At 39.5% G+C, this 27,186-nt stretch overlaps 1 protein-coding gene across 1 annotated transcript; it reads right to left on the bottom strand.

The window, feature by feature from the left end:
- Nucleotides 1–5,174: 5,174 nt before the first annotated feature.
- Nucleotides 5,175–25,864, bottom strand: VSTM5 (V-set and transmembrane domain containing 5). Its single transcript, XM_072402594.1, has 4 exons — nucleotides 25,494–25,864; nucleotides 10,529–10,855; nucleotides 10,307–10,444; nucleotides 5,175–5,904 (listed from the first exon to the last, which is right to left on the bottom strand). The coding sequence occupies exons 1-4, from the start codon at nucleotides 25,573–25,575 to the stop codon at nucleotides 5,870–5,872; spliced, it is 582 nt and encodes a 193-aa protein (XP_072258695.1). The 5' UTR covers nucleotides 25,576–25,864; the 3' UTR covers nucleotides 5,175–5,869.
- Nucleotides 25,865–27,186: the final 1,322 nt, after the last annotated feature.

A 27,186-nucleotide genomic window follows, 5' to 3' on the forward strand; every position in this document is an offset into this window, starting at 1 on the left:
CATAAAAATAGTGAAACCTGTAATATAACTGTACAGTAGCATGTATTATTAGAGTTCTTTGTATTGGCCTCAATACAGGTATTTTGTATTGAATCCAATACAACATTTTTTGAATTTCCCACTGTGCCTCCTGCACGAAACAACGCATGCACCGACGTCAGCGGGAAACCCCGGGGAACATCAGTGCAGTCCCTGGGAGTAGGAGGACACAGCCCAAGGACCTGGATGGATGAGCAGGATGCCGGAGGACCCCAAAGGAACAAGGTAAGTGGGGTTTTTTAGTGTTTTTAGAGACCCCTAGGCACACTCGGAAATACCGCTGGGGGGGTCAAAAAGAACTGTTTATACCTCTGTGCATTAAGTGGACTTTCAAGCACTTTCTAGGTTAGCAGCGAGGCCCCTGAACTGTGTCAATACATGGTCCTTCTAATTATCCAGTCCTTCCATGTAAATCAAAGCGCTGAATTCATTGTTGGCTCTCAAGGAATCTTTTTTCTGAGCTACCTGAATTGACCTATTTAGAAAAACGGTGGTATGGGCTCAGGGAGACGGTGTACCTTTGACTCTCTTTATGTTGCAGACCTTTAAAAGTCATTGCTTACACCATTGCTATAATATCTGAAACCGGGCACTTTTCAGGTCAGGATAGTTCTTCTCCAAGTTAAATTACAAACTTTCTGGGATCTTTTTCTCCAGTCTGGGAACTGCCTGACCTCCTGCATGAGGATTTTGGCCCTGATGGTGGTCACCTGTGAGGCAGTTTATTTTGCCCAGTTCCATACAAAGAATTTGAGGTTGATCCAAAACATGAAAGAATGACTTCCCTGCCCAGTTCCATACAAGGAATCTAAATCAAGACATAATTTTATTGTGTGATAAGTTTGTTCTGTCTCTGTGCAGACCAATTTGTGTGACACCAAGGAACAGACTATCAAACAAATTGGTCTGCACGGTGGCTCAGAAGTTAGCACTCTGGCCTTTGCAGCGCTAGGTCCTAGGTTTGAATCTGGGCCAGGAATCTGCCCCCCCGTGTTTGCGTGGGTTTCCTCCTACATTCCAAAAACGTGGAGTTAGGTTAATTGGCTTCCCACCAAATTGACCTTAGACTGTGTTTATGACATATGGCTGAGGTAGGGAGATTAGATTGTGAGCCCCTTTGAGGGACAGCTAGTGGCATGACTATGGACTTTGTAAAGCACTACGTAATATGTCAGCGCTATATTAATACTGTGTAATAATACTGTGAAACGTTATTAAAAACCCAAAAAATGTCTTGCATTCTTTAAATCTTTTACCACTGATGTTATTATCTGTTATTGATTGAATTGTGCTCTGTAGGGCTTTAACACATATACAGTATTATCTATCTCTTTATCCAATAATGGGCAGCTGCAGAGTTGCAATGTGTTTGGCTGCATACCTTAATATCTGTGTGCCAATTTTCTAGAAGGAAATCATGCACAGCTTATGGCAAAGCAGTTCCAATATAGCTTCTGAAATGCTACATGCATTGCGTAAAGCCAAACGGATTTTGATGACCTGCTTTGAAGTACACTCCTAGTGCGGGAAATCAACTCCTGTGTACATGGAACAAAAAATATTGGTCCAGGCCCTTAATTTTTTTATGTACATCAGGTATATAAAGTGTTGGAAACCATGCAGAATTTTAAAGGGAAACTGAACTTTGGAAGCTGCACCCAATAATATATAGATGCCAAAGAACTAGTAACCAACATTGCCCATGGTATCCCTGCAGCTGATCTTTCAGTTTTCCCAACTACTCTACCTTATTGTGCATTGTGTCTGTATAAACATTAGATTCATATGATAGATATAAAGAAATGTCAACCTGCGTTCATGCACTGCTGTCTTTTTTTAGGAGGTATTTTTGGTACGTTTTTACGAATTCTTCTTAGGCACAAATAACATAATAAGATATTCTGTATAACAGAGCAATTCTTTTAAATTTCAGCTCTTCTTAAACATCATTCACTGCTAATTGTACACTGTCTCAGGATTTTGAACACCCAGATCTTCTGGTATGCAGCGATAAGGCTGGGTAACATTAACTATGTCTTTCACGAGCGCCTTCTACCAAGGTAATTATTTTACCCTAAGACACTGTATTTTTCCTCACTAATCTCTCCAAGTTTTTACACAATTTTATGTATGCTCCATAATATAAAGCAGTCCTTAAGTTTTAGCTAAGTGCCTTCTTACGTTGAGATTGTCATCACTCTGCTGCAGGCAGGTGGAAATCTTTAATCAGACTCATCTATCCTAGGGATCAGACTGCAACATTGTAACAGGTAGCAAGGTGCAAGGCATAGGCATTTGTGAAAAGGGCATGAACTGCCTGGAACTTTGTGTTGTACCCTACACATCAATCCAGGATCTAGCACATCTGTCCTCAACCTTTTTAACATGGAACCCTTATAATAATTTTCACGAAACCCCTTCTATAATTACAATATCCACAGCTCATAGTAAATTAGTGTGATGATCAAGAGGTAGAACTCTCTTCTCTTCCATTGCTGACCATTGGGGAGAATATCACCCTTGCAGATAGTCGAAAAGATGATTGCAGTCTGTTAACCTGACTTGAGAGACACAAACTATTTCCTGCTTAAGGAACCTCTAGCATCCCGGAGGAATCCTGGTTCAGAAAAACTGATCCTAGACACTAATTCTGGATGATGCCTAACAAAAAATAGTTATGTTCTTCTAATCTAAAAATCAAGTGAAGGCATTTTATGGTGGAGTAGTGTGAGCTTTGAGAAGTAATAAATACCTGGAAGTGTTGCACTTATACATACTTCCTTCGCACTTAGCATGCATGTGATCTTAGGTTGATTTTAAAATGGAACTAAACCCATAATTATTCACCTGGACCCACTTGTCATGGGTGTCGCCATCTTCTCCCTTCTTTCCTTCCATATCCCAATCTTGTGCAGGAGTTTGTTCAGTCCCGGCACGTTGGAAAGGAAGCTGAGATTGTTAGGTTACCTTGGCAAAGTAAGCCGAGCTGTGCATGTCCAGCTCAGGAAAATTTGACAGCTGGGCAGCGATCAGTAAGGTAAGATTAGTTATTGAAGAAGGGACATCCCTTGTCCCTTTCTACAATAAGGATCTGCCTAAACTGCAAACTTTTTAAGTGGGATTTCCACTTTCACTTTGTCATATTAGGATAAAAAAAGTTGCAAATCTAAAACCATTAAAAAAAATAAAATATGAAATGCAGGAAGTTTTATTTTATAAATTGAAAGCAAACTGAACTCTCAACAAATAAGCTTGCAAGGTCATGTGTGGCTAATTCTATTAAAAAGATTTTTTTTAGTAATTTTCCCTGTGCAATCTGTCGTATGATGACAAACCGCTTTTAAAAGAAGTCATTTCACAGCGCAGTGCCTTCTGGAATAATTTTCAGCCTTCTGGCAGGACATACTAAGCTAAAGGTTGATATGTCATGCAAGGTCAGGTGTAATTTCCCAGCTTGATGCCACCAAAAACAAACTACAGGGGTTCTTGTTTTTCCTCAATACAAAACACGGAGTTCTGCAACATCACTTCCCTCATTTCACCCCTAACGTGTGTTGTACAAATCTTCCACCATATGAATTCTCAGGATGTACAGAGACAAGATGGCCGATGTTTTGTTCTTGGAAAATGCAGGCATTATCTTGCCCTCTCCATGTCAATATGGCACATCAAATAGATAACTGAAATCTTTTAGCTAAAACATTCCGACATCTGTGTAAACTTGGCACGTGTGAGGAGTTCAGATCTCGACAGGGGCTGCCCTGCACATTATTAGCCTACACAGCTGTGATTGTGTAATAGTGCATAACATGGCATAGCACAACACAAAACAAAATCCTTACACATAGTACACAAATTTTGTATTCTTGTTATTACTATTATAATAGCTTAGTGAGGATTATTACATTTGAATTGCTTTCTATTCAAAAGATTTTGTATTCGGTTTCCTTGAAAGCTGCCCTAGATTACTGGGAAATCAAAAGGTAGTCAACTTAAAGTGCACTTAAAAACAAAGTGCATTCATCTTTTTGCCAACTTTCTTTTCTACAGATTTAATTAAAGAAAAGGGCTTTCATGGTAGCCAAAGAATCTCCAGCATCTGTGACAATTTGATGTGTATGTTTGAAAACTTGTCTCCCCTTTAGGCTGTGGTTTTATCCATTGGCTGATAGCTTACTACAGGATACAATAGACATTAATTGCCAACGGGTGGAACCTTGGAGCGTATCAGGAGATCAGACATCCAATACACCATGATCATTTGTGTGGGTTTTCTCCCACATCCCAAAAACCTACTGATTGAATATTTGGTGTTTCTGCAAAACCGACCATAGTATATATCGGCTTTGTAGACCTTTTTACCACTGGGGAACCCTTGAAATACCTTTCCGGTTTGCAGGTCAGGTCTTCATAATTCCTATATCCACCCCTCACAGTACATTAGCATGGTGGCCAGTGGGAAGAATATCACCCCTACATATAGACAAGACTATTGCGGTCACTTACTTAAACTGACTTGAGGGGCAAAATCTGCTCATTGCTTAAGGAAGCCCTATCAGTCTCTGGATGAACCCTAGGAATATACAAATTTTATGAACCCTAGGAATGTACAAATTTTATGAACCCTATGATAGGCAATTAATTTGTGGTGTGGTTACAGCTTCCTCATGCTTGTGAACTGTACCTTTGGCAGTAGTGGTGGTGGCCAAGCTACTAGCAAGGTGCCAACTGCTTGAAAACAGCAGGGAAAAGATGTTCCTACAATTGAACAGGCCCTTAAAACAGAACTGTACTTGCTGTATATGGCACGGGACCCCGTCATTGCTGCACCCTAGGAAGTTGACAACTTTGCCGCCGACTCTACAGTGGACTTCTGAGAGCATGGCGATCCTCCTTGGGCATTGGATGGCCACTGATGATGCAACTCCACATACCCAGGAGTTACATTGTCCCCAGCATGCATCATACAATGTAGAGCTAAAACAAATAGCTTATCGTTTACCTCCTGGTTACATTTTTCTTGAGCAAAGGTCTGCTTTAAATATTTGTTGTCCTCTTATTTTCCAACCCAGTATGGTACCACCTCTGTCCACGTATTTATCCTTCAGAGCACAACCATAAAAAAAAATCACACCCAACTATTCACATTTTATTAAAAAAAAAAACATTTTTTTCAACCAGTGCATTATCATCACAAGAACTCACAATTCCAAGAAAAGAAATATTTATACTTAAGATCTATTTGTGGATTCCAGTTTTCCCCTGGCTACCACAACACGACAGCTTCTACACAGCACAGGCCATAAACAAAAAGTCTCCTTGGGGTGTAATCACACAATGAATGACAATATAGTTTGTAGACCATGTTACTACTCTGTTCAGCCCCTCGTACCCTGTTTGTGTACCGTACCTCGTACCCTGATGTTTGTGCATGTTGTGACAGGTTTCAGCGACAATGCATGAAATCAAGGAATCTCCTCTGACAAGTTCTATCAGCTGATAAGACTTTAAATAACAATAGCAAGTGCAAATGGCCTCTGGAGTCTGTACGGACCAGTTTCCAATAGTCCTGTGCAGATACAGTTCCTCTTTTGTTGAGGAATACACAACCTCGCGTTCCATTAGATGGAGAGCTTTTTTTTTTTTTTTAGAACATCAATAATAAATACTGCAGAACAGGCTGAGTAGGAACAGTTCCAGGCTGGAGAGCCGGCTTCTAGCCAACATACTGTTTCTTCTTCCAATACTCTTTATTATTAGTAAACATCATTGGTAAACATCCAGCTTGGCCAGGATAAAGTCCTTGTGGCGGCTTGAGGTAGAAAGTCAATTAGTCTGAAATGATGCGCAGCTCAATCTCTTCCGCTGTAGGCATTAAAAGTGAAAAGTTATTTAATATTATACTTAGTGCAAGGGGAACTACAGTATAAAAATGCACATGATTGGATGATTAAAGACAACACTTTTTAAAGTTTTATAAATTAAAAATAACTGTGTTGTTCATTATCAAAAAATCAATGCCCGGTGATTCATTGTTCTGTGTCAATATACCAAAAAAAAGGAATCCAGGGGTTGATTATATTTCATAGTCACTGCATACTATCACATGATAACCAAGGACATTCTAAAGACCTCACATATGCTAGGTGCAGCCATATGACCAATTTTGTTTGATGGTGGATAATGGGGGGTCATTGCACTCGTCACATGTTTATCACAGGCTTGATTTGATTCCACACCAGCTATGAATGAAACCACCTGCAACTGCAGCTGTCAATACACGACTATTGAACACATATGGTACATACATACATACATACAGACTTTATACACCCTGAGGAATCCTTAAAATAATGTTAATTTTTCAAAGGACGCCTGCTAAAATAAAATCATCATCAATCATTGGGATATGCCTCATATAATTACACTCGGTGTGTGGTCAGACAGCATACCATTAAAGCAGACCCAAACTCCAAGTTATACTTTACATAAAAGGGTAGACCATGCTTTTGTATAAGCTCCCAGGTTGTAGAGATTTCCATTCCCTTCCTTTAGCATCTCTGGGAAATGAAAGAAAATCTCCCGAACAGCAAAATAAAGTGACAGGATGTTTATGTTATGTATCCCTAAGATTATTCCTCTTCTTTCTGGGGGGAAAACTGTCCATAGTTGTCACTTCAAGCACCTGTCCTCTTTTACAAGGTCTATTTGCTGTAAGGAGTGGATTCCTATCTCAGGCGTTAAATGATCCATCCTGGCTGATATGTTTGGATGTTTATATGTAATGCTTTGGCTTTGTACATAAGAACTTTATCGTTAACTTTTGTAAATAAAATTACAGTACAATGGTCCTCCGAGCTTTGCAACCAATCATATTATATATCTATCTATATCTATATATCTATATCTATATATATCTATATATATATATTTATATATATATATTTATATCAGTTGCAAAGCTCCGAGGACCATTGTACTGCCAGCCAATTGAATATATATATATATATATATACATATATATAATCACACACTTGCCAGTTACCAGCAATAGCATTTGTTCCTTTGTTCCTTTTCTTTATTGAACTAAACCTAGCTAATACTTATCTGTTCCCATTCCATCCCTTGCACCGCCATGTTCCTTCTTTCCTTTCATATCCTGATCTTCGGTCATCTTGATTGGCTGGGCCGGGGTGCAGGCACACAGAAGTTCATTTAGTCCTGGCACCCTCAAGGGAAGCCAGGATTGCTGGGTATCCCTGCCAACAAATGTTGGGCTTGTTCAGTGCCATTTGTCAGCTGGGTGGAGATCAGGTAGATAACAATAGGTATTGCAGAGGGGACACTATTTTCAAAGGGGAACTTTTGTTACACTTTAAGACAATGCAGGGCGGTTTTTCTCCAATTAGACCAGAGAGGAATCAATTGTATGCAACACAAACACACTGATCATTCAGGTATATCTGGAACCTGTCAATGTTATGACTGGGTAACCACATCCACCATTTACCCAAACCACTGTTAGCATTTCCCTATTATCAGGACTTGGGATATAATATCCAGAAATTTAGGCTGTTCACTCACCAAGATGAATTACCTCTTTACAAAAGCTAATTCACTTAGCTTAGTAAATGCGGTGATAGTTCACTTTGCAATGAATACTGGATCACATGCAATAAAATCTAAAAAAAGGATTATTATTGGATGTTTGAAGTCAGTAGAGATTTATCTAATGTATTAAGCTTAATAATTATGTGAAATATCCCATGCAGGGGAAACTTCATATTCATATGTGAAAGCCTAAATTCCCAAAAAAACCCATTACTGATTTACTATGAATAGAGAATTTTCACTTAGCAAAGTGAATGTTTTCATAGCTTACAAAATATTGTCAAATTGTATTCACATTCAATGACAAATTGTGTGCAAAGGAAAAAAAAATTGGAGTTTTGCATGATTGGAAGATTGATGTGAGGATGGCTCTACCTTTTTATTAAATAATGTGAACATTTATTTTGCTATGCAAATGGTTTATTCCTCTAGCACATTGATGCTTTTTTTTTCCTAGTTTCTTAATGGATTTCGCATATTTATAAACCTAACGTTCAGGTAAACACTTACACTGTTAAAATACATATGTACACCTACTAGATTGTAAGCTCTTCATGGCAGGGTCCTCTTCTCCTATATCACTGTCTGTATTAGTCTCTCATTTGCAATCCTCATTTAATGTACAGCGCTGCGTAATATGTTGGCGCTATATAAATCCTGTTTAGTAATAATAATAATATTATATGTGAACTATGCTACCTGATAAAGGTTTTGTGTTTAGCCAGATACATGATGAAGGCACCCCTACCAAAAATCACAGCTCAGTCTTGGACCTCCATGAAGATTGCAATACTGTATACCCTGGTCAAGGGCCTAACCCAGCCTGTGATTGGGTATTTAGGGAGCAGCACACTGATGAAGCCATCTCTCTGCTCTTCCCACCTGTAAGGATACTGATACCTATACTCTTTGAATATACATGCAGTGACATTTTAAATCTATGTATGGCTAAGCTTTGAAGTGTATCTCAAAATGTTTTTAGTTTTGGGTAAAATATGGAAGGTTGCAATATTGGGTGGGGGGTGGATTTGTCCTTCATTTCCTTTATCAATCATTGTTACCAGGATAAAAGATCAATAGCAAATCTAAAATGATTTGTTTACCAAAGCAGGAATGGAAGCAAAATCATTCTGTCCACACGCTAAAATGAATTCTCATAACTAGAACTGCAACACAGACAAGGCTTGTTCCTGGAGTTAGGACTGTTGTACTGCATGATTTGTCCTTTCAGTTCATTATAAAAAATGCAAATATACTTTATGTATTTATACAGCCACACATACATTGAATCCAACCACTCCCAAACTGAACACATTCAAGGTGATATTAGGACATCAAACAGGATTGTTAGGCTGAGATAGAAAGGGAGATATAATATATATATATAAAAGGTATTGCGTAATTATTGCCAAAGTGAATGTGACAAATACCTTTCATATATAATATAAATTATATTTAATTATACATTATATTATTTTTATATATAAGTGAATTATCATTTGTAGAATGATAATTTACTATGGTAAATGAACAGCCTAAATTCCTTTAGTAAAATCTGCCCCAATGTCTCTTCTATAGCTGGGAACATGGTGCCTAATACTGAGGAATGGATGGAACTTTGATGCAAATAGGTGTACAATAAAAATGTCTCCTTTTAGACTCATCTATGTTTTTTGATGTACACCTAGAAGTGCAGTTGTAGCTGTCACTGATATGGTTTTGTTGACAAAACAAAGCCATACATTTTTTTTTAACATTGCATTACCGCAACAGTTAATAATTATTTTTGGTAAACATGTTCAAACATACTTTTTTGGTCTGTGATAATTACAATCCTTCATGTTTCAAATATTTCCTGAAAGCAGAGAATCTGTAGAATAAATATATAACTGCAAATATTCATGTTGTGTGAAATTTGTGCAACTGCTTGCTAAACGTGCTTCTTTTCCTAACCAGGTTTGCAGAGAAAGTTTTGGACAAAATGTGGCTCTGGGAAAATATGAAGTTGGGCTCCAAATGCATAAGCACTCCAGTTGACATTTTGTCAGTTGGGTTCCTGGAGAAGTTAGGAACTCTAGGCACTTGCATAGTTTGCCCTACCCTACAACTAGCCATGGGGGTTCGAAGTTTAGAACCAGAAGTGATTAGAGCTGATTTCTGCTGCGCTCACTGCACAGGGGGAGGATTAGGGATTATATTATCACTCATATATATCACTATATTATCACTCATACTCTGCCATGGCCATCCTGACGGATTCCTGCCATTCTCAGGGTCCTAGGAGCTGCATATAAACCTGGGGAACTGTGTGGAGGGGTGACCCAAGAACAGGGAAAGCAGAGTACGAGAAAGATCTTTGCAGCTGGAAGATCATATCTATTTTATAGTTAGGACCCAGATGGCATTGAAAGACTTTTCGTTGCCAGAATTCCAGGTCTGACAAGGTATCTCTAGGTCAGTGTTAAGCACTTGTCACTAACTTTGGACCCTGCTCCAATCTATGTCTGAGGGCCACCAGACCAATATATCTTATCAGTGCTAGACAAAGTTATACGCTAGCTCAGTCCTACCTTGGGTACTGCACAAATACACAAACAACAGCACAACACCTAAACATACGACACTAAAACACAAATATATGTTAGGTCTATGTTACCTCGGCGGTGCTGTTTCCTCCTCTGGCAGATATTAATACATTTATTACAGACCCACATGAGACAGACTAAAACCGCCGACCCAGCAGCCAGGAATGCTATGAAAACAGCCACAAAATAAAATTCTTCATAGCGGATCTCTAAAAGGAGAAACAAATGTAAGTAAGACACTCAAATCATAGTAAGTCGTAGAATGAACCATCAGAAAGTAGGACAGGTTCTACCATGGACATTGAGGATGATTGTGCTCTGTTTAATGTTGCCAATGTCGTCACTCAAGGTGATCATGTAGAATCCCGAATCTCTGACCTCCACATTCAAAAGCTGTATGGATCCGTTGTCGTAGTTGTGAACGCGCCCGCTGTACCTGCTGGAGATGTTGATGAAGGAGTTGGTCTTCCATTCTATGATGCATTGGGATTTCCAGCTGGACACAAACTGCCACTGAATCCAAGGTGTTCCATTACAGGTGTAGTCAATGGACAAGAGTACATTCTGCATGACCGTGGCATTTATGACGGGCTCTGGGATAAGCAACATGATCCCTTGGCCTGGATGAGAAAATGTTTAGAAAATGTTAATTATACATATTCTGATTACAAACATCACTTCAAATGTTTCAAGTCTTTTCAATGGGTCTGATTTATCAAAGCTCTCCAAGGATGGAGAGGATACATTTTCATCAGTGAAGCTGGGTGATCCAGCAAAGCTGAAATGGATTACTTTAAAGAAATCCATTGCAGGTTTTCTGGATCACAAAGGTTCACTGATGAAAATGTATCCTCTCAGTCTTTGGAGAGCTTTGATAAATAAGGACCAGTGTGTTGATTTGCTGGCCATGAATGGAAGAATAAGCAGTTAATTTTTAGACTGTTATATTGGGGTTAACTAGAGATGGGGTGCTTTCTGAAGCATCTGTGTCACTGCATGGGTAACAAGGTCATTTCCTATTGGCTGCCCAATGGTGGGGTCCTCTGAAGAAAATCTAGTAGAACGGGGTGTCATGGACTCATAAACATCATGGGGATTTGTATACTCTTTGATCTTAGACATTTTCCTATATTTGTGTGTGAGTATCCCAATCTTTGTTGTAGTGTTTTTATGCTTTATGTTTTAGCTCTCCTTTGGTCTCATATAGGTTGTTATTAGTCATGTTCTCTGTGTACAGCTTTTGCTGCTTTACCATATTTATTAGGGTCAATCAATGAGATTTTCCCATGAAAAATGTTGGTTCTTTGATTTCCCTCTGAAGGCTTGAAAAAACTTTTTCAGAATTCCACAGTACTAAGTGTCTAGGAATCTCTACGTCTGATGAAGCAGACCAAGTTCTGCGAAACGTATACTGTTAAGAAGCTTTGATTGTGGATCTAAGTGGTATTGTTGATTTTATTGGTTAGATATTTTATTCAGAATTCAACTGTTGGACATTTTTATCATTAGTGTTCTATGTGGATGATATTTATGGACTTTTAGATTAATGACATCCTTGTCCATTCATTTTAATATTTTTTGTATTGTGCTGCTTGTTGTTTATTGTTGTTCGTTTTGCATATTATTTCATAAAATATTGTTTCATGTTTTTCTAACATAAAAAATTTTTGTTTGAGAAAGCACTTAATAACTAGATCCACTAGATCCGTAATAATCGCTCCTCTGATGATTGCAATGAAGGACAGCTTTTTAAGAGGAGAAGAATGTTGCTGGAAAGGCATCAGTGAAGGGCATGGCCAGGTAAGTACATAAAAAGCTCCACAACTTTTTCCGTATTGTTAAATGGGAGGGCGGCGTGGTGTTTGAAGCACGCTTTGGTTTGAATGGAAGTATGCTTTAAAAAATCACTGGCTGGTGACAATGCTAAGATTCCATTATGTGTTCATTTAGAATTTAGAAAACACAAAGTTGAGCTAGTGCAATATCCAATATCCAATATCGTTTTGGTGAGCTGAGTTTTTTTTATCTGTTATATGTTCTGATTTATGTGTTCCTTAGTTATTCTTATATAGATTAACTGAAATGAAGGTTAATATACACAACAGTTCAATTTACAACACCACTATCTGCATGCTTAATGTTTTACTTGTATTAGGTTATACGATCAGAGGTGACTTCAGGGTGACTAAGCTGGAATACAGAAGTACTGCAGTGCTGGCACCAAGGACAGATTTCCCACATGGCCATCTAGGCCATAGCCTAATGTTCAATGGTTACTGTAAGTAGTGTTTTTAATGCTATGTCAGCTGTAATATGGTCAATATATTACATAAGAGTGTTTAAAAGGAATGGTCTGCCCACTGATGATCATGGTACCCACCAATGACCCCCTATTTTTATCATAGCCGTCCTCCCATTTTCGTTCCTGTAGCACAAGCTAGCTGGCCTAGGGGAGAAAAAGAAATCCCTGCCCGTCACATCTAGAAAATGTGTGAGGTCTTTTAAATCATCAAAATTAAAATACAGTTTAGAGCAGGCATGGACAAACTACGGCCCAATAGGGACATTTCTCAGGCCCTTTGGGTGGTCCGCGGCTCTGGCTGGTGCCACCCCAAGCAGGGTCAGGAGAAGGACCCCGCTGGAGGGCCGTGGAACAAGTCCCGCGGATCTGAGCCTGCAATGGGAGAGTGGGCGGGCTGTCACTGCACACGACCCACCCACTCTCCCATCACACGCTCAGATCTGCAATGAGAGAGTGGGTGGTGATATGCCATCATGATGTCACGTTCAGTGGCGTTATGATGGCATAACCCCGCCCACTCTGCCATCGGCCCGGCCCCTCTGTCAAATTTTATTTCAGATTGTGACCCCTAACTATAAAAGTTTGCCCTCCCCTTGTTTAGAGTGTATGTCCGAGCATAAAAAGTTTTCCAAGAGCATATGCATATTGGAGACCGGATATCACTATCTGCTCTCTACACTGAGCCAATCAAAAATAAAGGGACAGTGGAGGTCCAACCACAGAGCTCAATCTGCTCAATGGAGCACAAGGAGCTTTATGATTGGTGGAGAGCTATGCCATGTCCCATTTTCGGGCTTTCGTCCAATCCCAAATCTCTCTCTGTTTTATTAAAGAAGTGAACTCTGTGGGGCTACCCCATTTTTATTAAGTGAGCCACTCTGTTTTTGATATATTGGGGCCAGGTTTGGACCCCTGTCAGGTCTGCCATTAAGAACCCCATTGGAGGGACCCTTACTTCCTGCCCTGTTAACATTGTATCAAACGAAAAGTAAGGGTTACTCTACAACAGACACCTTATTAGAATAGGGAAAGGCTGAATTTAGATGTTTAATTGCTGTCTGCACCTGTAGTAGAGATGTCCAGTTGAGTGCAACCATTCTCAGCAAGACACGAAGTGAATGAAAACCTCTCCAATTGCAGATAGCAGTACTAGCAGCAAATAGGCTGGATTTATCATTTTCTCGAAATTATATAGTATATACATAAGTATATGCAAATACATTTTTAAAATAAAATTGGTATTTCCCTACTTGGCCACCCTCAACTAAATCATTTGGATGCCACATGCTGACAAATTCGAGCTCTTGATGCCTGGATGGCCCAAAATTAGGGCAATGTTAATGTCCTATAGTGCACTGAGCATACATGTACCAAACCCATAGCCATAAGTCATAAGGAATCATGGCGTCTTTATTTGGCTATGGTGGGCCCAGCCTGGCTCAGTCAGATTGATGTGTGGGAGAAAATGATCTCTCCTATGAACCTGGATATCCCAGGGATGTAGGATAGGACTCTTTAAATATTCCCTTACTTTTCTGTGTCTTCATGCCTTCCTAATACATAATTTTTTTTTATGTTTCTGGTATATAAACAATATTTCTTAAAGCAACTCACTACTCAAACATTGGGCCTGATTTATGAAAGCACTCCAAGACTGGAGAGGATATACTTTTATCGGTGAAGCTGGTTGATCCAGCAATCCTGGAACTGATCCAGTCCAGGATTGAAAACATTTGCTAACAAATAGCAGATGACTGTTAGGAAATCAATTCCAGGTTTGATGGATCACCCAGGTTCGCTGATGAAAGTACAAAAGAGCAAATATATCTAATCCTCCCGGAGGCTTCCTCCCAAGCTTCTAAACATAAGGTGAAATTCTGGTGATCTCCTTTAATAGAGATGACGTGAGCAAATATCCTGACCTAGCAGTTTTAAACAATTTGGAGCCACCAGGATTTACAAATATCAGAACAAGATATCATTTCTGGCACACGTTAAACCTGAATTCTGTAAAGGAACTGAAGTTTCATCTGTAATGAAGGAATTGATATGATATATAGATGTAACCTGCAGTATTCATTCTTCAGAAATATTTTACATAATGTTTTATTCATAGATGTGTATCACTAGACAGCGATTGATGTACTAAGAGACACTTCCTGGCAGGAGACAATAAGAATACATTAATGACGAGTGAATGGATTCAGTCCAATAGTTCTGATGCAAGTCATGTTGTGTATAAATCCTGAGTGCATAATACAGCAGCTGAAGCCTAGCTGAGCTTTCAGTTTCAGTCATTAAAATAGTTCAGTTGTACAAAACAAAAGGTGGGTCAGGTGTTAGAGTTAGTTGTCTGTAGAAAACAGTCACAGCTTGGGTAGAAAAGCCTTTCCTCTGCCAGAGTGCGATAGAATTGCCCCTGCTATCTGTATGGAAGCAGTTGTCTCTCTGCGGGGGTCTCGCCATTCAAGTGCTTTGCTCATTGGTGAAGTCTGGCTTCTTAGGGGAAGGTAATGGATCTCCAATAATAAACCGTAACTTACACATAGGAAGCAAGGGTCCAGGAGCAGGTGCAGGCTTTTAAGTTCAATTTGGATGTAAAGTTTCAGTCCACCAACACTTATATTAGTTTTCTGCTGGACACTGTCTGGTTTTTCATCGAGAAGGTACTTACCCATCTTGGGGACCCTTACTGTCAGCTTGATTAAAATTTTAGCTGGTACACAGGGGCTAATGGGTTTTCCCAGTGGTGAAAAAAGTATTCCATGCCTGTGTAATGGTCAGTAGTAGCCTCCTTGGGAAACCCATGTGACAACATAGAAGCACAATTCAGAGACTGAAGCAGAGCGTTGTCACTCTATAATAGGAAATGACTTCATGGTGGACTTACTGCACATAGTATTGGATCAAAATGATTAAAACTAGGGTTGAAATTAAGTCAAAATTCTACAATGGTGGTTAAATACATTTTTAATTGTAGTTATAAACTATTGCTTAAAGTAGAATTGTGGCCAGGATTTAAAAGCTTTGCTATTTTTTAAATGTTTTTATAAATGCCCTTACTAACCTCTGGAAATGCAGGCCCAGTGGAGTGATTCAATGTTTCAGAACAATATACTTTTACTTTTGTTTTTGTAACTACATTATTTTGCCAGGCATCCGCCAGACATCTAATCCAAGGTAAACACAAAGTAGGTGCACAGGACCAGGTGGAGATCAGCGTGATAAAACAAAGATCTTAGGGACTGGATCTTTTGTGGAATTGAGGATGAATTGCTCTGCAGTAGCTGCAACTACAGAGGTCAGTGATGGCTTTTCCCCTTACTGTAATACAATCAGTCTGCATCATTAGTAAAAGATGTGGGCATCTTTTCTATTTTTATACTTTTGTGCTTTTTGTGCTGACAGTACACTACAGTTGAACACCTATACAACTTTTCCACACCCTTTTCACTATACTGCATTTTACTGCGCTGTTTGGAGGCGGTTTTGATTGGATCACTCCACAGTGGCTGTATTATGATGAGCACCAGACCGGATCTCATGCGTGCTGCCACCTCCAGGCATTCTACCCCTGGGTGCAGCACAATAATGCATTAAACAAAAATTTCATACATTACTGACATCTATTACTGTACACAACTACATTACAGTAATAAAACAGAAGCTTTCATTGGAAAATTGCAGTAATTCATAAAATATTTTCTCATTGATGCATTAACACTTTCCTTGAATATTATGATGGAGGACGTCAAAAAATGAGAAATATCTAGTACTGTGTATATTTTATTTTTTTAAGACAACAAAGACAAGACATTCATACACACATTCATTCCTGGAATAGTCGGAGGCATTTCTCAGATTCATCGGTATTAAGGTGTGTACATTTCTTTTTTCTATTTTTTTCCTGCCTGGTGTTAGTTGTATGGAGGAGAGGCGTTCACATAAGGCGATATAGTTGGATGACTTTAGTGCTGCCTATAGGAACAGCTAAATGTTGGATTTCACTTTCTGATCACATTGAGGCCCCTTTTAAGATTTGTGGTTGAAAGCTGCCACTGTTAGCGGCTCCCTGCCAACCTGCTTTAATACTGTGCAGTTACCCTGCAGTTGTTGTGCCAACCGCAGCTTAACATCTATGTCATGCAGTTGACCAGTTTCAGTTGAGGTTTGCTGCGGTGCAGTATTTTTACATAGTTACATAGTAGGTCAGGTTGAAAAAAGACATAAATCCATCAAGTTCAACCATATGCCAGATATAAAACCCTATGGACATAGTTGATCCAGAGGAAGCAAAATAAAACCCTGGTACAATTTGCTCCAACAGGGGAAAAACATTCCTTCCTGATTCCATGAGGCAATCGGACGTTCCCTGGATCAACAGTCACTGTTATCTTTACTTTAAAGCCTTAATACTCAGTTATATTCTGTGCTTCTTGAAATCATCCAGCTTTTTCTTAAAGCAATCTATAGTAGTTGCTGAAACTACTTCCTGAAGGAGCCTGTTCCACATTTTCACAGCCCTTACAGTGAAGAATTCCTTCCTTATCCGGAGCTTAAACTTCTTTTCCTCCAGACGCAAGGAGTGCCCTTGTTCTTTGTGACAATTTTAATATGAGGAATTTGATATATCAAAGGACGCAACTGCAGCTTTTTTCAATGGCTGTTAGCTGCGGCTGAAGGCAGTTGCATTCAAGTTGAAGCAGCTGGCTGCTCAAGGGCGGCCAAAGGCAACATGTTGCAATCCACTGCAAAAGTGGTTCACAACCTCTTCTATTTAATTGAATGGGAACAATTGGGAGAGTTGTTGAGCTTTCAGCATACTGCTGTGGTCAACCACAGATCTGAAATTAGCCTAAAAATTACTACAGGAACTATTTCCGTTTTGAGATTTAAGTGAAAAATAAAAAACTATTTTACATTAATAAAGCAGTGCACCATCCATATCTTTAGTCTAGTACAGTTGTACAATTTTTTGCACACTGTGAGTTTCTCATGTCATTAGAAGCTCACAGTGTGCAGCAGAAGCTTCAGGAGGTCAGACAGAGACAGCCTTATTTGCTGCCTGCAGCAGGATCATCTAGCCCCTTCCTCCCACTCTTACTATCCAACCAGGGTTAGATTTTTCACAATGCCACCGAGACCGTGGCCAATGGTGTCATTTCCACTACTGGCTTGTACTGCTATTGTGGCTGTAATAATATCATTATAATACAAAAAAGTGCTCAGCATAAGGCTGTTCTGACCTCAATCACCATGACTCCCACCAATGACCTTCCACTATCATCATGGCCACCTTCCTATATTCAACCCTAGCTGGCCTAGGAGAGAAATAAAGTACAAATCTGGCCATGTCCAATGCTTTTCCCTAAATGGATGTGAATTCTTTTAATCCAGGGAAATCATAGCTATGTCAATACATGCAGTGTGAGAAGAAGCTGTAGGGAGGTGGGAGCCCCTTTATTTTGACCCAACTCTTCAGTAACCATCCAAAAGCAGCTGGGTGGTTACTGAAAAGTGCCGGGCGGTGCACCCAGCTTAAAGGGCCTGGGGAGATCACTGACATGAGCTTGTCCTCCAGATAATTCAGAGGAAGGATCATGGCTGGGGAAGCAGAAGCCTTGAGATGGGTAGAGGACAACGCACCACAGGGAGAGAATTCCGTAGTTGTTCATTAAGTTTGACCGTGACTCATCCATCTTTTTTACATCTTATTTTTAGACTGCATTTTATCACTGATGATATTTCTGGCCGGACACATTCAATGCAATTATAATCACTAACAAAATTAAGTTGGGCTTCAAAGTGCGACTGAAATAAATACTCATTTTTTCAAATATGCCTTTTTTAATGCGGGATTAGTTAAATGGCGAGACCCAAGTCTGAACTATGTCCGAGAGCGACGAATGCTATTTTTCCGCAGAAAAAAGCAGCGCTGACCTTTTAGCTGCTCATTATTATACTACAGTATTAATCTAAGCTGTGGATTTGTGTTGCCATGGCAGTCCTTGTTCTCTGGGCATGGAAGGTGTTGTACTCTATCATCTAGATCACCACTGCAGCTTCCTTTCAGTAAATGTCGCTCTGACAGTTAGAAATAGAAGAATAAATAATCCCATCATTTAAAGAGGACCTACCACTGTGTAACAAAAAGAATAGTTAATTACCATATTATCAAAAGCCCAATACCTGGACTCCCCAACCCAAAGCTCCTCATCTTGATGTGGCCCTCGGGTACCCCTAGTAGAACATGGAATTGGGACGAACACTTGCTGAACTCAATACAACACTGTGTCCAAAGGGTGTGATAATGGAGACGTTGAGCTGGGTTTTCATGATTGTGTTGATTGTTGAATCACACCAGTAACAGAATCACAAATGTGATGCCAGCCTATGGTCTGCCATCTGTTGTCTGGCAAGCTTTATGTGAAAATGCGGCCAAATCAGCACAGTCCTGGCAATTGTTGACATAAGGGATGATCAGATGACGGATGACTGAGCAGCAGAATCAATGCAATGCATAGAATAACAGGAAAAAATGCGTAGAGTTAAGGTTGAGTTATGATCTCTTTACATTTAATAATATTGGCAATCCTATTTACTGGCTAGGCTATAAAGTTACCAGGCATACGGTGACCCTAAGCAGCAGCCATGACAGTTCAGCTGCTTGATCTCCAGCAGGACAGTCATTGGGGTTTAGGCTGTTCACTTGGCAAACATTACTCTGCAAGTGATATTTCACTAGGGGGGGAGCTGCTGACTTGGCCCATCCAATCGTGTGCTAGGAAAGATCTTGCCGTTTTTGATTTCCTTGCACTTGATTGGGCTTTCTTTGATCAGCAAATTCACTAAGTTAAGTGAACATTTTTTCAATCAGGTGGGACCTTATTGCAGAAATCGATAGGCAATGTCCCTTCTGCGATAAGCATTCTTACCTGCCTGGGGAACTGTCAAAAATGTTGAACTGCGCATGGATAGCTCAGCGTTGGATACTGAGCAATGCCTGGCTTCCCCTGAACTTAAAGCGTATCTAAACTCAACATTTTTACTTTACATAGAAGGATTGTCTACAATCAAATTAAAATGTTGTTTTACTTTATGTAACATTACTTATTGGGAGCACAGATCCTCCCAGGATACCTACTTCATGCATCCCTGGAGGCTCTGACCGGCCTTATCATCGGCATGCGCAGAAGGGGCATCTTTTCCACCAAAGGGAAAGAGATGCTGATCCCAAGCATTAACTCACCCTTCACAGTGGTTATGTTACCCAATCTCACAGTGCGGGATTGGGTGACGGAGCTAGAAGACTGGAAGAGATAGCAGAAAATGGCAGCGTCCGGTGCCAACTCTGCGCCCAGGACGAAAAGGAATCCCAGGACGACAGAGGACCGGATCGTAAAAAAGACCAGTGTTATCGAGGGATCTGCGGGATTAAAGGTAAGTGTAATTTTTTTGTTTTTAGTTTAGTTCCGCTTTAATGAACATGGGAATGTCTTCCTGACCCAGCCAATCGAGATGGGAAGGAAGAGAAGGAAGAAGATGGCAATGCCTTATGGTGGGACAAGGAAAGGTGAGCATGAAGCATTCCCAATTTCTGAATGCAGAATTAACCCTAAACAATAAAGTGTTGCAAGCAGGCAGGTTCCTTATTGCAGAAGGTACAGACTTCCTGCAATTAAATACCTTGTGTGTCTGTTTACAAGTTTTTACCTAAACTCATCTCTCCGTGCTCTATCACCAGCATCTTACCAGGTCCTCTTCTGGGTCTTCAGGATCTTGATCCATCTTAATTAGGCCATGTTGAAATGAAATTAGTGCACATGCACACAGTTTATTCTTTCTGGCAGCCAGCTATGTCAGGATGGTATACCGAGCTGTACATACATTTTAAGGTAATTTGCAAACAGCCAGGAAAGTTTATTTCATTCCAGAAGAGACAAGATCTGCCCCTTCCTAAATAGGGAACTTGCCTGCTCACAACATTTAAGTATAGTTCTGACTTAAGTAAATCTACTCTATAACTGACACATATAAAACAGATCTAAACCTAATAACTAAATCCTAAACCAATTTTAATATGCTAATGCTCTTTCAAAAGTTTTCCATTTGTTGTAAAATCTTCTGCTTTAAAAAAAAAAAGATCCCGTCATCCTTTCTTGTTCAGATGGGTGACAAAAATTTCCTAATTGCGCTCCTTGCATCACACATGCTTCTTTTGGACACTACATTATATGCACATTGCACAGCATATATTGCAGCTTATTCAAAGCAATGATGTCCAGCTAACAATGGCGTCAGTGCGTACAGATAGAAAAATGCTAAAAGAGTTTGGGAAAGAATCAAAAGAGAATAACAACAGTATTTCATGAACTGCAAACATAACTTTTTATATTACATAGAAGCCAAATGATATCCAATTAGGGTTTACATCCACATACTTGTAGAGAATTTTGTAATACAATATCTTTACATTTACAATATCTTTACGCTGCAGCTTACCATGGACCTGAAATGGCCCTAAGAAAATGTAAAGATACTCACTAACTCTCACAACCACAGATATTAGGCAGCTAGAACTGAGAGTTCTCTACAAGCCATTGTTTTGCGGTTACTGTAAAACAAACACAGAACCCATCCCAGCCTTATCTACAAGAAATGACAGGTGTAGCTATAGTGGAGTATGAGAAGGATGTGAGGGGTGGGACCTGCAATTATTGGAATCACATTCTATGGCTGGCTCCGCCTTTTCTACACATTCACACCTACGGGGACACAACATTGGTTGGACATTTGCTCTCAGTGTCTCAGCCAATATGTACTAAGTGGGATGTAAGATTTAACTACATAGCAAAATTTACCTGTCCCATGCTCACCGGTGAGACAATCACACTGAACCTTGTACTGTAGACATTGTAGAACCAGATTCACTGTACTAAATTTCTACTTCCCCAACACTGTCCAGGTTAATAGGTGATGATATTTTAAAAATTTGGAAATTTTAAATTTTTGCAAGTTGAAACTGCAATAGGATCCTTTATTGTACAAACACTATTGGATTCCAGAGCACTATGGGAATTCTAAGGAATAGCATCAGTCTTTCTCATTCAGTGTGCAACTTATTAAAAGAGACCTGTGCAGAGCAGGAAGAAAGGGGATATGAGCCATTCCTGTAACATATTAAGCTGTGTGTGTAATTTTAGCTTCAGCTATCATTGGAATCATATATAAAATGTAAAGCTGCATACATGTGCTAGATTTCTTGATCATTGCTCATTTATCATTTCCAGTAACAATAGAATGAACGAGCACTGTACATGTAGCAATGTTTAGTTCTATGGAGGGGGAGGGAAGAGTAGTCAGTTTGATTGCCAGTTCATAGGGTGCCCATGGCACTTTCCAAATGGCGATAGCCATAAGGAGCAATGGAGAACACCTTATTTAACGCTTGCCCAGCAGTACCACAGTACACAACAGGCATGCACTGGGAGAGTAACTCCATCCAAAAAATAGCTAGAACAACCTGAACAACTCCATGAACTGGACCCACAACTCCTGCAGCCCATGCCCAGAATTATTCTAGAGATCATTTACAAGTCTGAGTAACCCTAAAAACCCAATGTTCTAGAGGTGGTGGCACCTCCTGGCGCTAAACAGCTGATGAGTGCCAATCTGGAGCAACATTGGCTAAGCATGGCTTGCAGCACATTCTCTACTAACAGCTTCTGCAACTTGATCCCACTTTTATAAATATGGTTTCCAGGTTTCTAAAAGTGCAGAAAATTTGCTCTGTTCTTAAATTTTGTCTTTGTTTTTCACATATATAAAATATCAGTTTTTTATCAGAAGACATGCAAAGTTTTTTTTTATGGCAAAGCAAATTTTCTGTGGCTCCTGGCTGTATTCTTGCCATGCTGAGGATAGAGCTGGGTGCTGGAGACAATGGGAACACCTGCATGCATGTCCAGTGGTGGAAAAGGATCGTCGCGGGACCTGGAAGAATTGGTGGTGACAAGATCACGGACCTGTTGTCACTAAAGATGGTAAGCGTAGGCTCCAATCTGCATTAATGCTGTTCAAATTTACAGACTATGGCCCTACCAATGGGAACGTTTATGTGAAAATCTGCAAAAAACTTAAAATTTTCTTGTGCAATGTTTTTTTTTTTTGCTTTGCAATACTAAAACTGGGCATTTCCCAAAGTGAATTTTTAATATGCTCTCCTATGGCATAACAGGTGACTGATACTGCTGTTAGATCTATCTAAATCAAACTAGATTTTATTTAGTTTGCTAAAACACGGTTTATCATAAACAAAGCCATTTTTTAAATACTTTTGAAATGTTTTTTGAAAGCCAATCATAAGGTGGCACATATAATGGATCTGATTTATTAAAAGGATACACTTTCATCAGTGAAGCTGGGTTATCCAGCAAACCTGGAATAGATCTGGTCCTGGATTCAAAACATTTGCTAACAAAAAGCAAATTACTGATGAAAGTGTATTCACTCCAGCCTTGGAGATCTTTAATACATCAGACCCAATATGTTGAGAAGAATGAGAAGCACAGACAGTTGTCAATCTATAACAAGAAGCGTCTGATGAACAAGGGCCCTTGTAATAGTATTACCTGTTGTTATTTTAATCAACCATTTCCAAAATCTCATTACCATGTGATTTATGTTCAGATCTACTTTGAGGAGTTCTTATGAAGAAAGTGAAGTGAATAAAGCTGCACACGGCTTTACAAGATGAATTTTTAACACTTGCTGTGCACCCCTTTATTAATGTGTTGCCAAATGGTTCACGTTACATGTCCATATACATGGCTTTGCCATGAAATGACTCAAATCTTGTCGGCCACATTTATGTTAACCCTTGATAACAATTTCTTTAACCAATGGGCTCAACTAGTACAGTAGGAGATCACCCTAATCGAGGTCTAAAATAGGAATAAAGGAACCGATGCGGCAATGGGGGCAACCAAGCAGCCAACAAGGTGCCAGCAGCCACCACACAAGAACCACTGTTGCCTCCACTGATCTAAAGAAGCCTATAGGCTGCTAATGGATATGGATTCACCCATTCATAAGAGGTTTAAAATATCCCACACATGTTCACTGAGATGAACCAAAAAACAAAAACACAATAAAAATCTTGCACCCCTAAACTCACAGTCTATCCAGAGGGAGGAATAAAGTCCTTATAAACATACTGATACCAGAAATGCAAATAAAATGTCCTGACCATCATACTGACTCAATACTTTCTAAGTATGCAGACCTGTAGCACTGATTGGTCTCTGACTCAACACATCAAATTCTTGTTTTAAGCCAATGGCATGGAAAGCATTGAAGACTGAGGATCAGCTTCTTTGGGCTGGTATAGAAAAAGGGCAGCATTGCCAGTCTATAGATCTTTAAAAATCCCTTGCAAACATGCAGACCCATCAATAAATGCATAATAACATCCATATTGTATAGATCATTTTCATGCTTTCCATTCATTGGTACACCACCACTAAAATTACACCCTAGGCTTTTCATTCAATGAAAAGGTAGCGTTTTAAATGCACGCCAAGCCAATTACCCGAATTCATACCATTGGGGCTTATTTTATTTATTTACTTGTTTTTAAATAGCACCAACATATTACTGTGTTTTACCATGTCCATAGCTTGCTGTGCTTTTGAACTCCTTCGCCTCTGCAGAGTCTCCAGGTTCCTATATCTACCACTGTAGAACTATAAGTCTCAGCAGGCTGCAAATTCTAATTCCATGCCGGGCTGCTAACAGCTGACAAGCCCCAATCATTACTATTTCCTTAATGCTTGTGGAACTATAGAACCCAGTGGGGTATCTACAGCAGCAATCAGCCTTTGTATAATTGGTTTGCAGGTGGCTTCTAGACCGTGAAACTACAAGTCCCAGTGTGCCACAATTGTACTTTCACAGTGTTAACTAACCGATGCCCTGCATAGTGGCTGATTGTGCTGATTTTTGGGTTGTCATCAGTTGTAGACTCTCTCCTGGTATAGATAAGGTTAAGCTACCCAAATAGAGGTATGTCTGACTGTCCCAAATGGGGCAACTTTTTTGGATAGTGTGAGAAATGGCTAAAACCTTGGTTGGGCTTTATTACTGCCCATCTGTAGCAATAACCCCTGCGTTGGTTCACCAATGACATCTTGTCATCCTGCTTGGGGCAGATTTACTACAAAATTCTGGGTGGAATTCACCAATCTATACTTATTTTTTTTAAAAAAAGAAAATATTTTCAGCAATAAATGTCAAAATACAGATCGTATGATTATATTAAATCCTTGGTGTGAATGGAGCCTTGTGCAAAGCCAGCATGTGCTCAGCTTATGTTCACTTTTAATACCCAATAATATGCATGGTTTATTAAAAAAGAACGACTTTCACTTGATCAAATGAATGAAAATAAACAGCATCCCCCTATTTACTAAACACATTCACTCTGTAAAGTAAACATTCACTAATGTTTTAGTAAACCCCAAATTATCTTACATACATTTATAGATTACTAGATTGTAAGCTCTTCGGGGCAGGGTCCTCTCCTCCTGTGTTACTGTATGTATTCGTCTGTCATTTGCAAACCCTATTTAATGTACAGCGCTGTGTAATATGTTGGTGCTATATAAATCCTGTTTATTATTATTAATAATAATAATAATAATAATATTAATAGATTGCAACATGTGCGCACAGCTTTAGGCATTTGAATCTTTTCTCCAGCACAGCTATTTTTTATTGAATGAATTGAGATTGGATGATAAAACAGATCCATTCAGATAAATGACATTCCTAGTCATATATTCCTGGGACTGTCCCAGTAACTGATAGTTGTTGGTGAATGATCCCTCCCATATAAAGAACCCATGTCAATGCAATCAGCCTTATTGTATATACATAGGTAGGTAATAAAGACTTACTGCGAGGGATCTGCTGTACAAGGCATAGTGTGAGAAGCAGCACTGTTGCTCTGGCTTGTCCCCAGTCTTTGAGATGCTTCATGAGAGAGATAGTGACAGCTCATCCCAGGTTCCCTTGTGTCTGGAGCAGCAGCAAGGCATGGTGCTGTCAATGTTCTGTATTATTCCTTCTCCATAGATGACATCATTGGAATAGGGATCTCCAGAGCTGGCAGCCCTTCCAGCACACACACACACACAACACCTGTACTGTGTGCTTTACCTGTCCCCCCGCCTTCTTATATATGGAGCCTTAGTCTGCTGGTTTAACCAGTTTGCATAGACACGTCCTTTAAAAGACACAGAAACACACACAGGGCGAATGCAGCAGGCTTGTGTACAGCACATGCTCAGATATTGATTTATGGTTTTGTTGCTGGCAGAAGTACAGAGACACATCTACAAAGAGCTGAGTAAAGGCCGCTAGGTTGTAATGACATGTGCTGGTAATGGGAAATGCTTATACATATGCACTGGGAATTCTGTTTGCATGCCCAAAAAATGCCCCTTTGTTGGTAAAGGTGCACCCAGGCAACAATGCCATCCTGCTCATTTTTTTTTTATTATGTAATGTACCAGTTCATCCCACTTTTTGTATTCCAGGAATACCCATGTGTAATGTAGGAGAGGAGTTTCCAAACATACTTCAATCTATTTTATTGTATGTTATATGGAAGAGTGTATCAGAAATCAATTCTATATCTTCCTTACAGTCAACACTGAGATCAAAAACCAATATAGTAATATATTACCGGTACTAAATGTGCCCAGGGAACAATGTCGTCCATCTCCATTCATTTGGTACTCACCAGTCTGCTCTATGCCGGAAATTTGGAAACACCTGTGTATAATGCAAGAGAAGAGTTCCCAAACATATGGCAATCTATTTTTTTGTATGTTATATGGAAAACTGTATCAGAAATCAGTTCTGTAACTTCCTCACAGTCACCACTGGATCTAGTAATATATCACTAAAACACCCAGGGAACATTGTCGTCCTGTTCTATTCATTTGTAATGCAGTCTATTCCATGCTGGTAATCTGTGAAATTCTGTGTATAATGCAGAAGAGAAGTTCCCAAATATACTGCAATCTAATATGTGCCTTTTATATAAATAAATTCTATATCTTCTTTACAGTCGCCACTGAGATCAAAACCCAAAATAGTAATAAATTACTAAATGCGTCCAGGGAATGCACCAATCTACTCCATGCTGGTAATCTGGGAACATGTGGGTAATGCAAGGGAGGAGTTCCCAAACATACCACAATCTATTATTTGTATATTATATAGACAACTGTATCAGAAATGAATTCAGTATCAATCACAGCAACCACTGGGGTCTAGTAATATATTCCTAAATGCACCCAGGGAACAATGTCATCCTACTCCATTCATTTTTCAATCTGGGGACTTCTGTGGGTAATACAGGAGAAAAGTTCCCAAATATACTGCAAACTATGTTTTGACTGGTATAAAGACATCTGTAACAGAAATCAATTCAGCAACATCCTCACAGTCACTATTAAGATCTATAACCAATATAGTAATATATTTCTAAATGCGCCCCTGGAATATTGTCGTCCTGCTTGGTTTATTTGTAATGTACTAATCCACTCCATGCTGGTAAACTGGGAACTCGGTGTATAATGC

Source organism: Pyxicephalus adspersus, chromosome 1 (genome assembly GCF_032062135.1).
Source record: "Pyxicephalus adspersus chromosome 1, UCB_Pads_2.0, whole genome shotgun sequence".
NCBI classification, from domain to species: domain Eukaryota; kingdom Metazoa; phylum Chordata; class Amphibia; order Anura; family Pyxicephalidae; genus Pyxicephalus; species Pyxicephalus adspersus.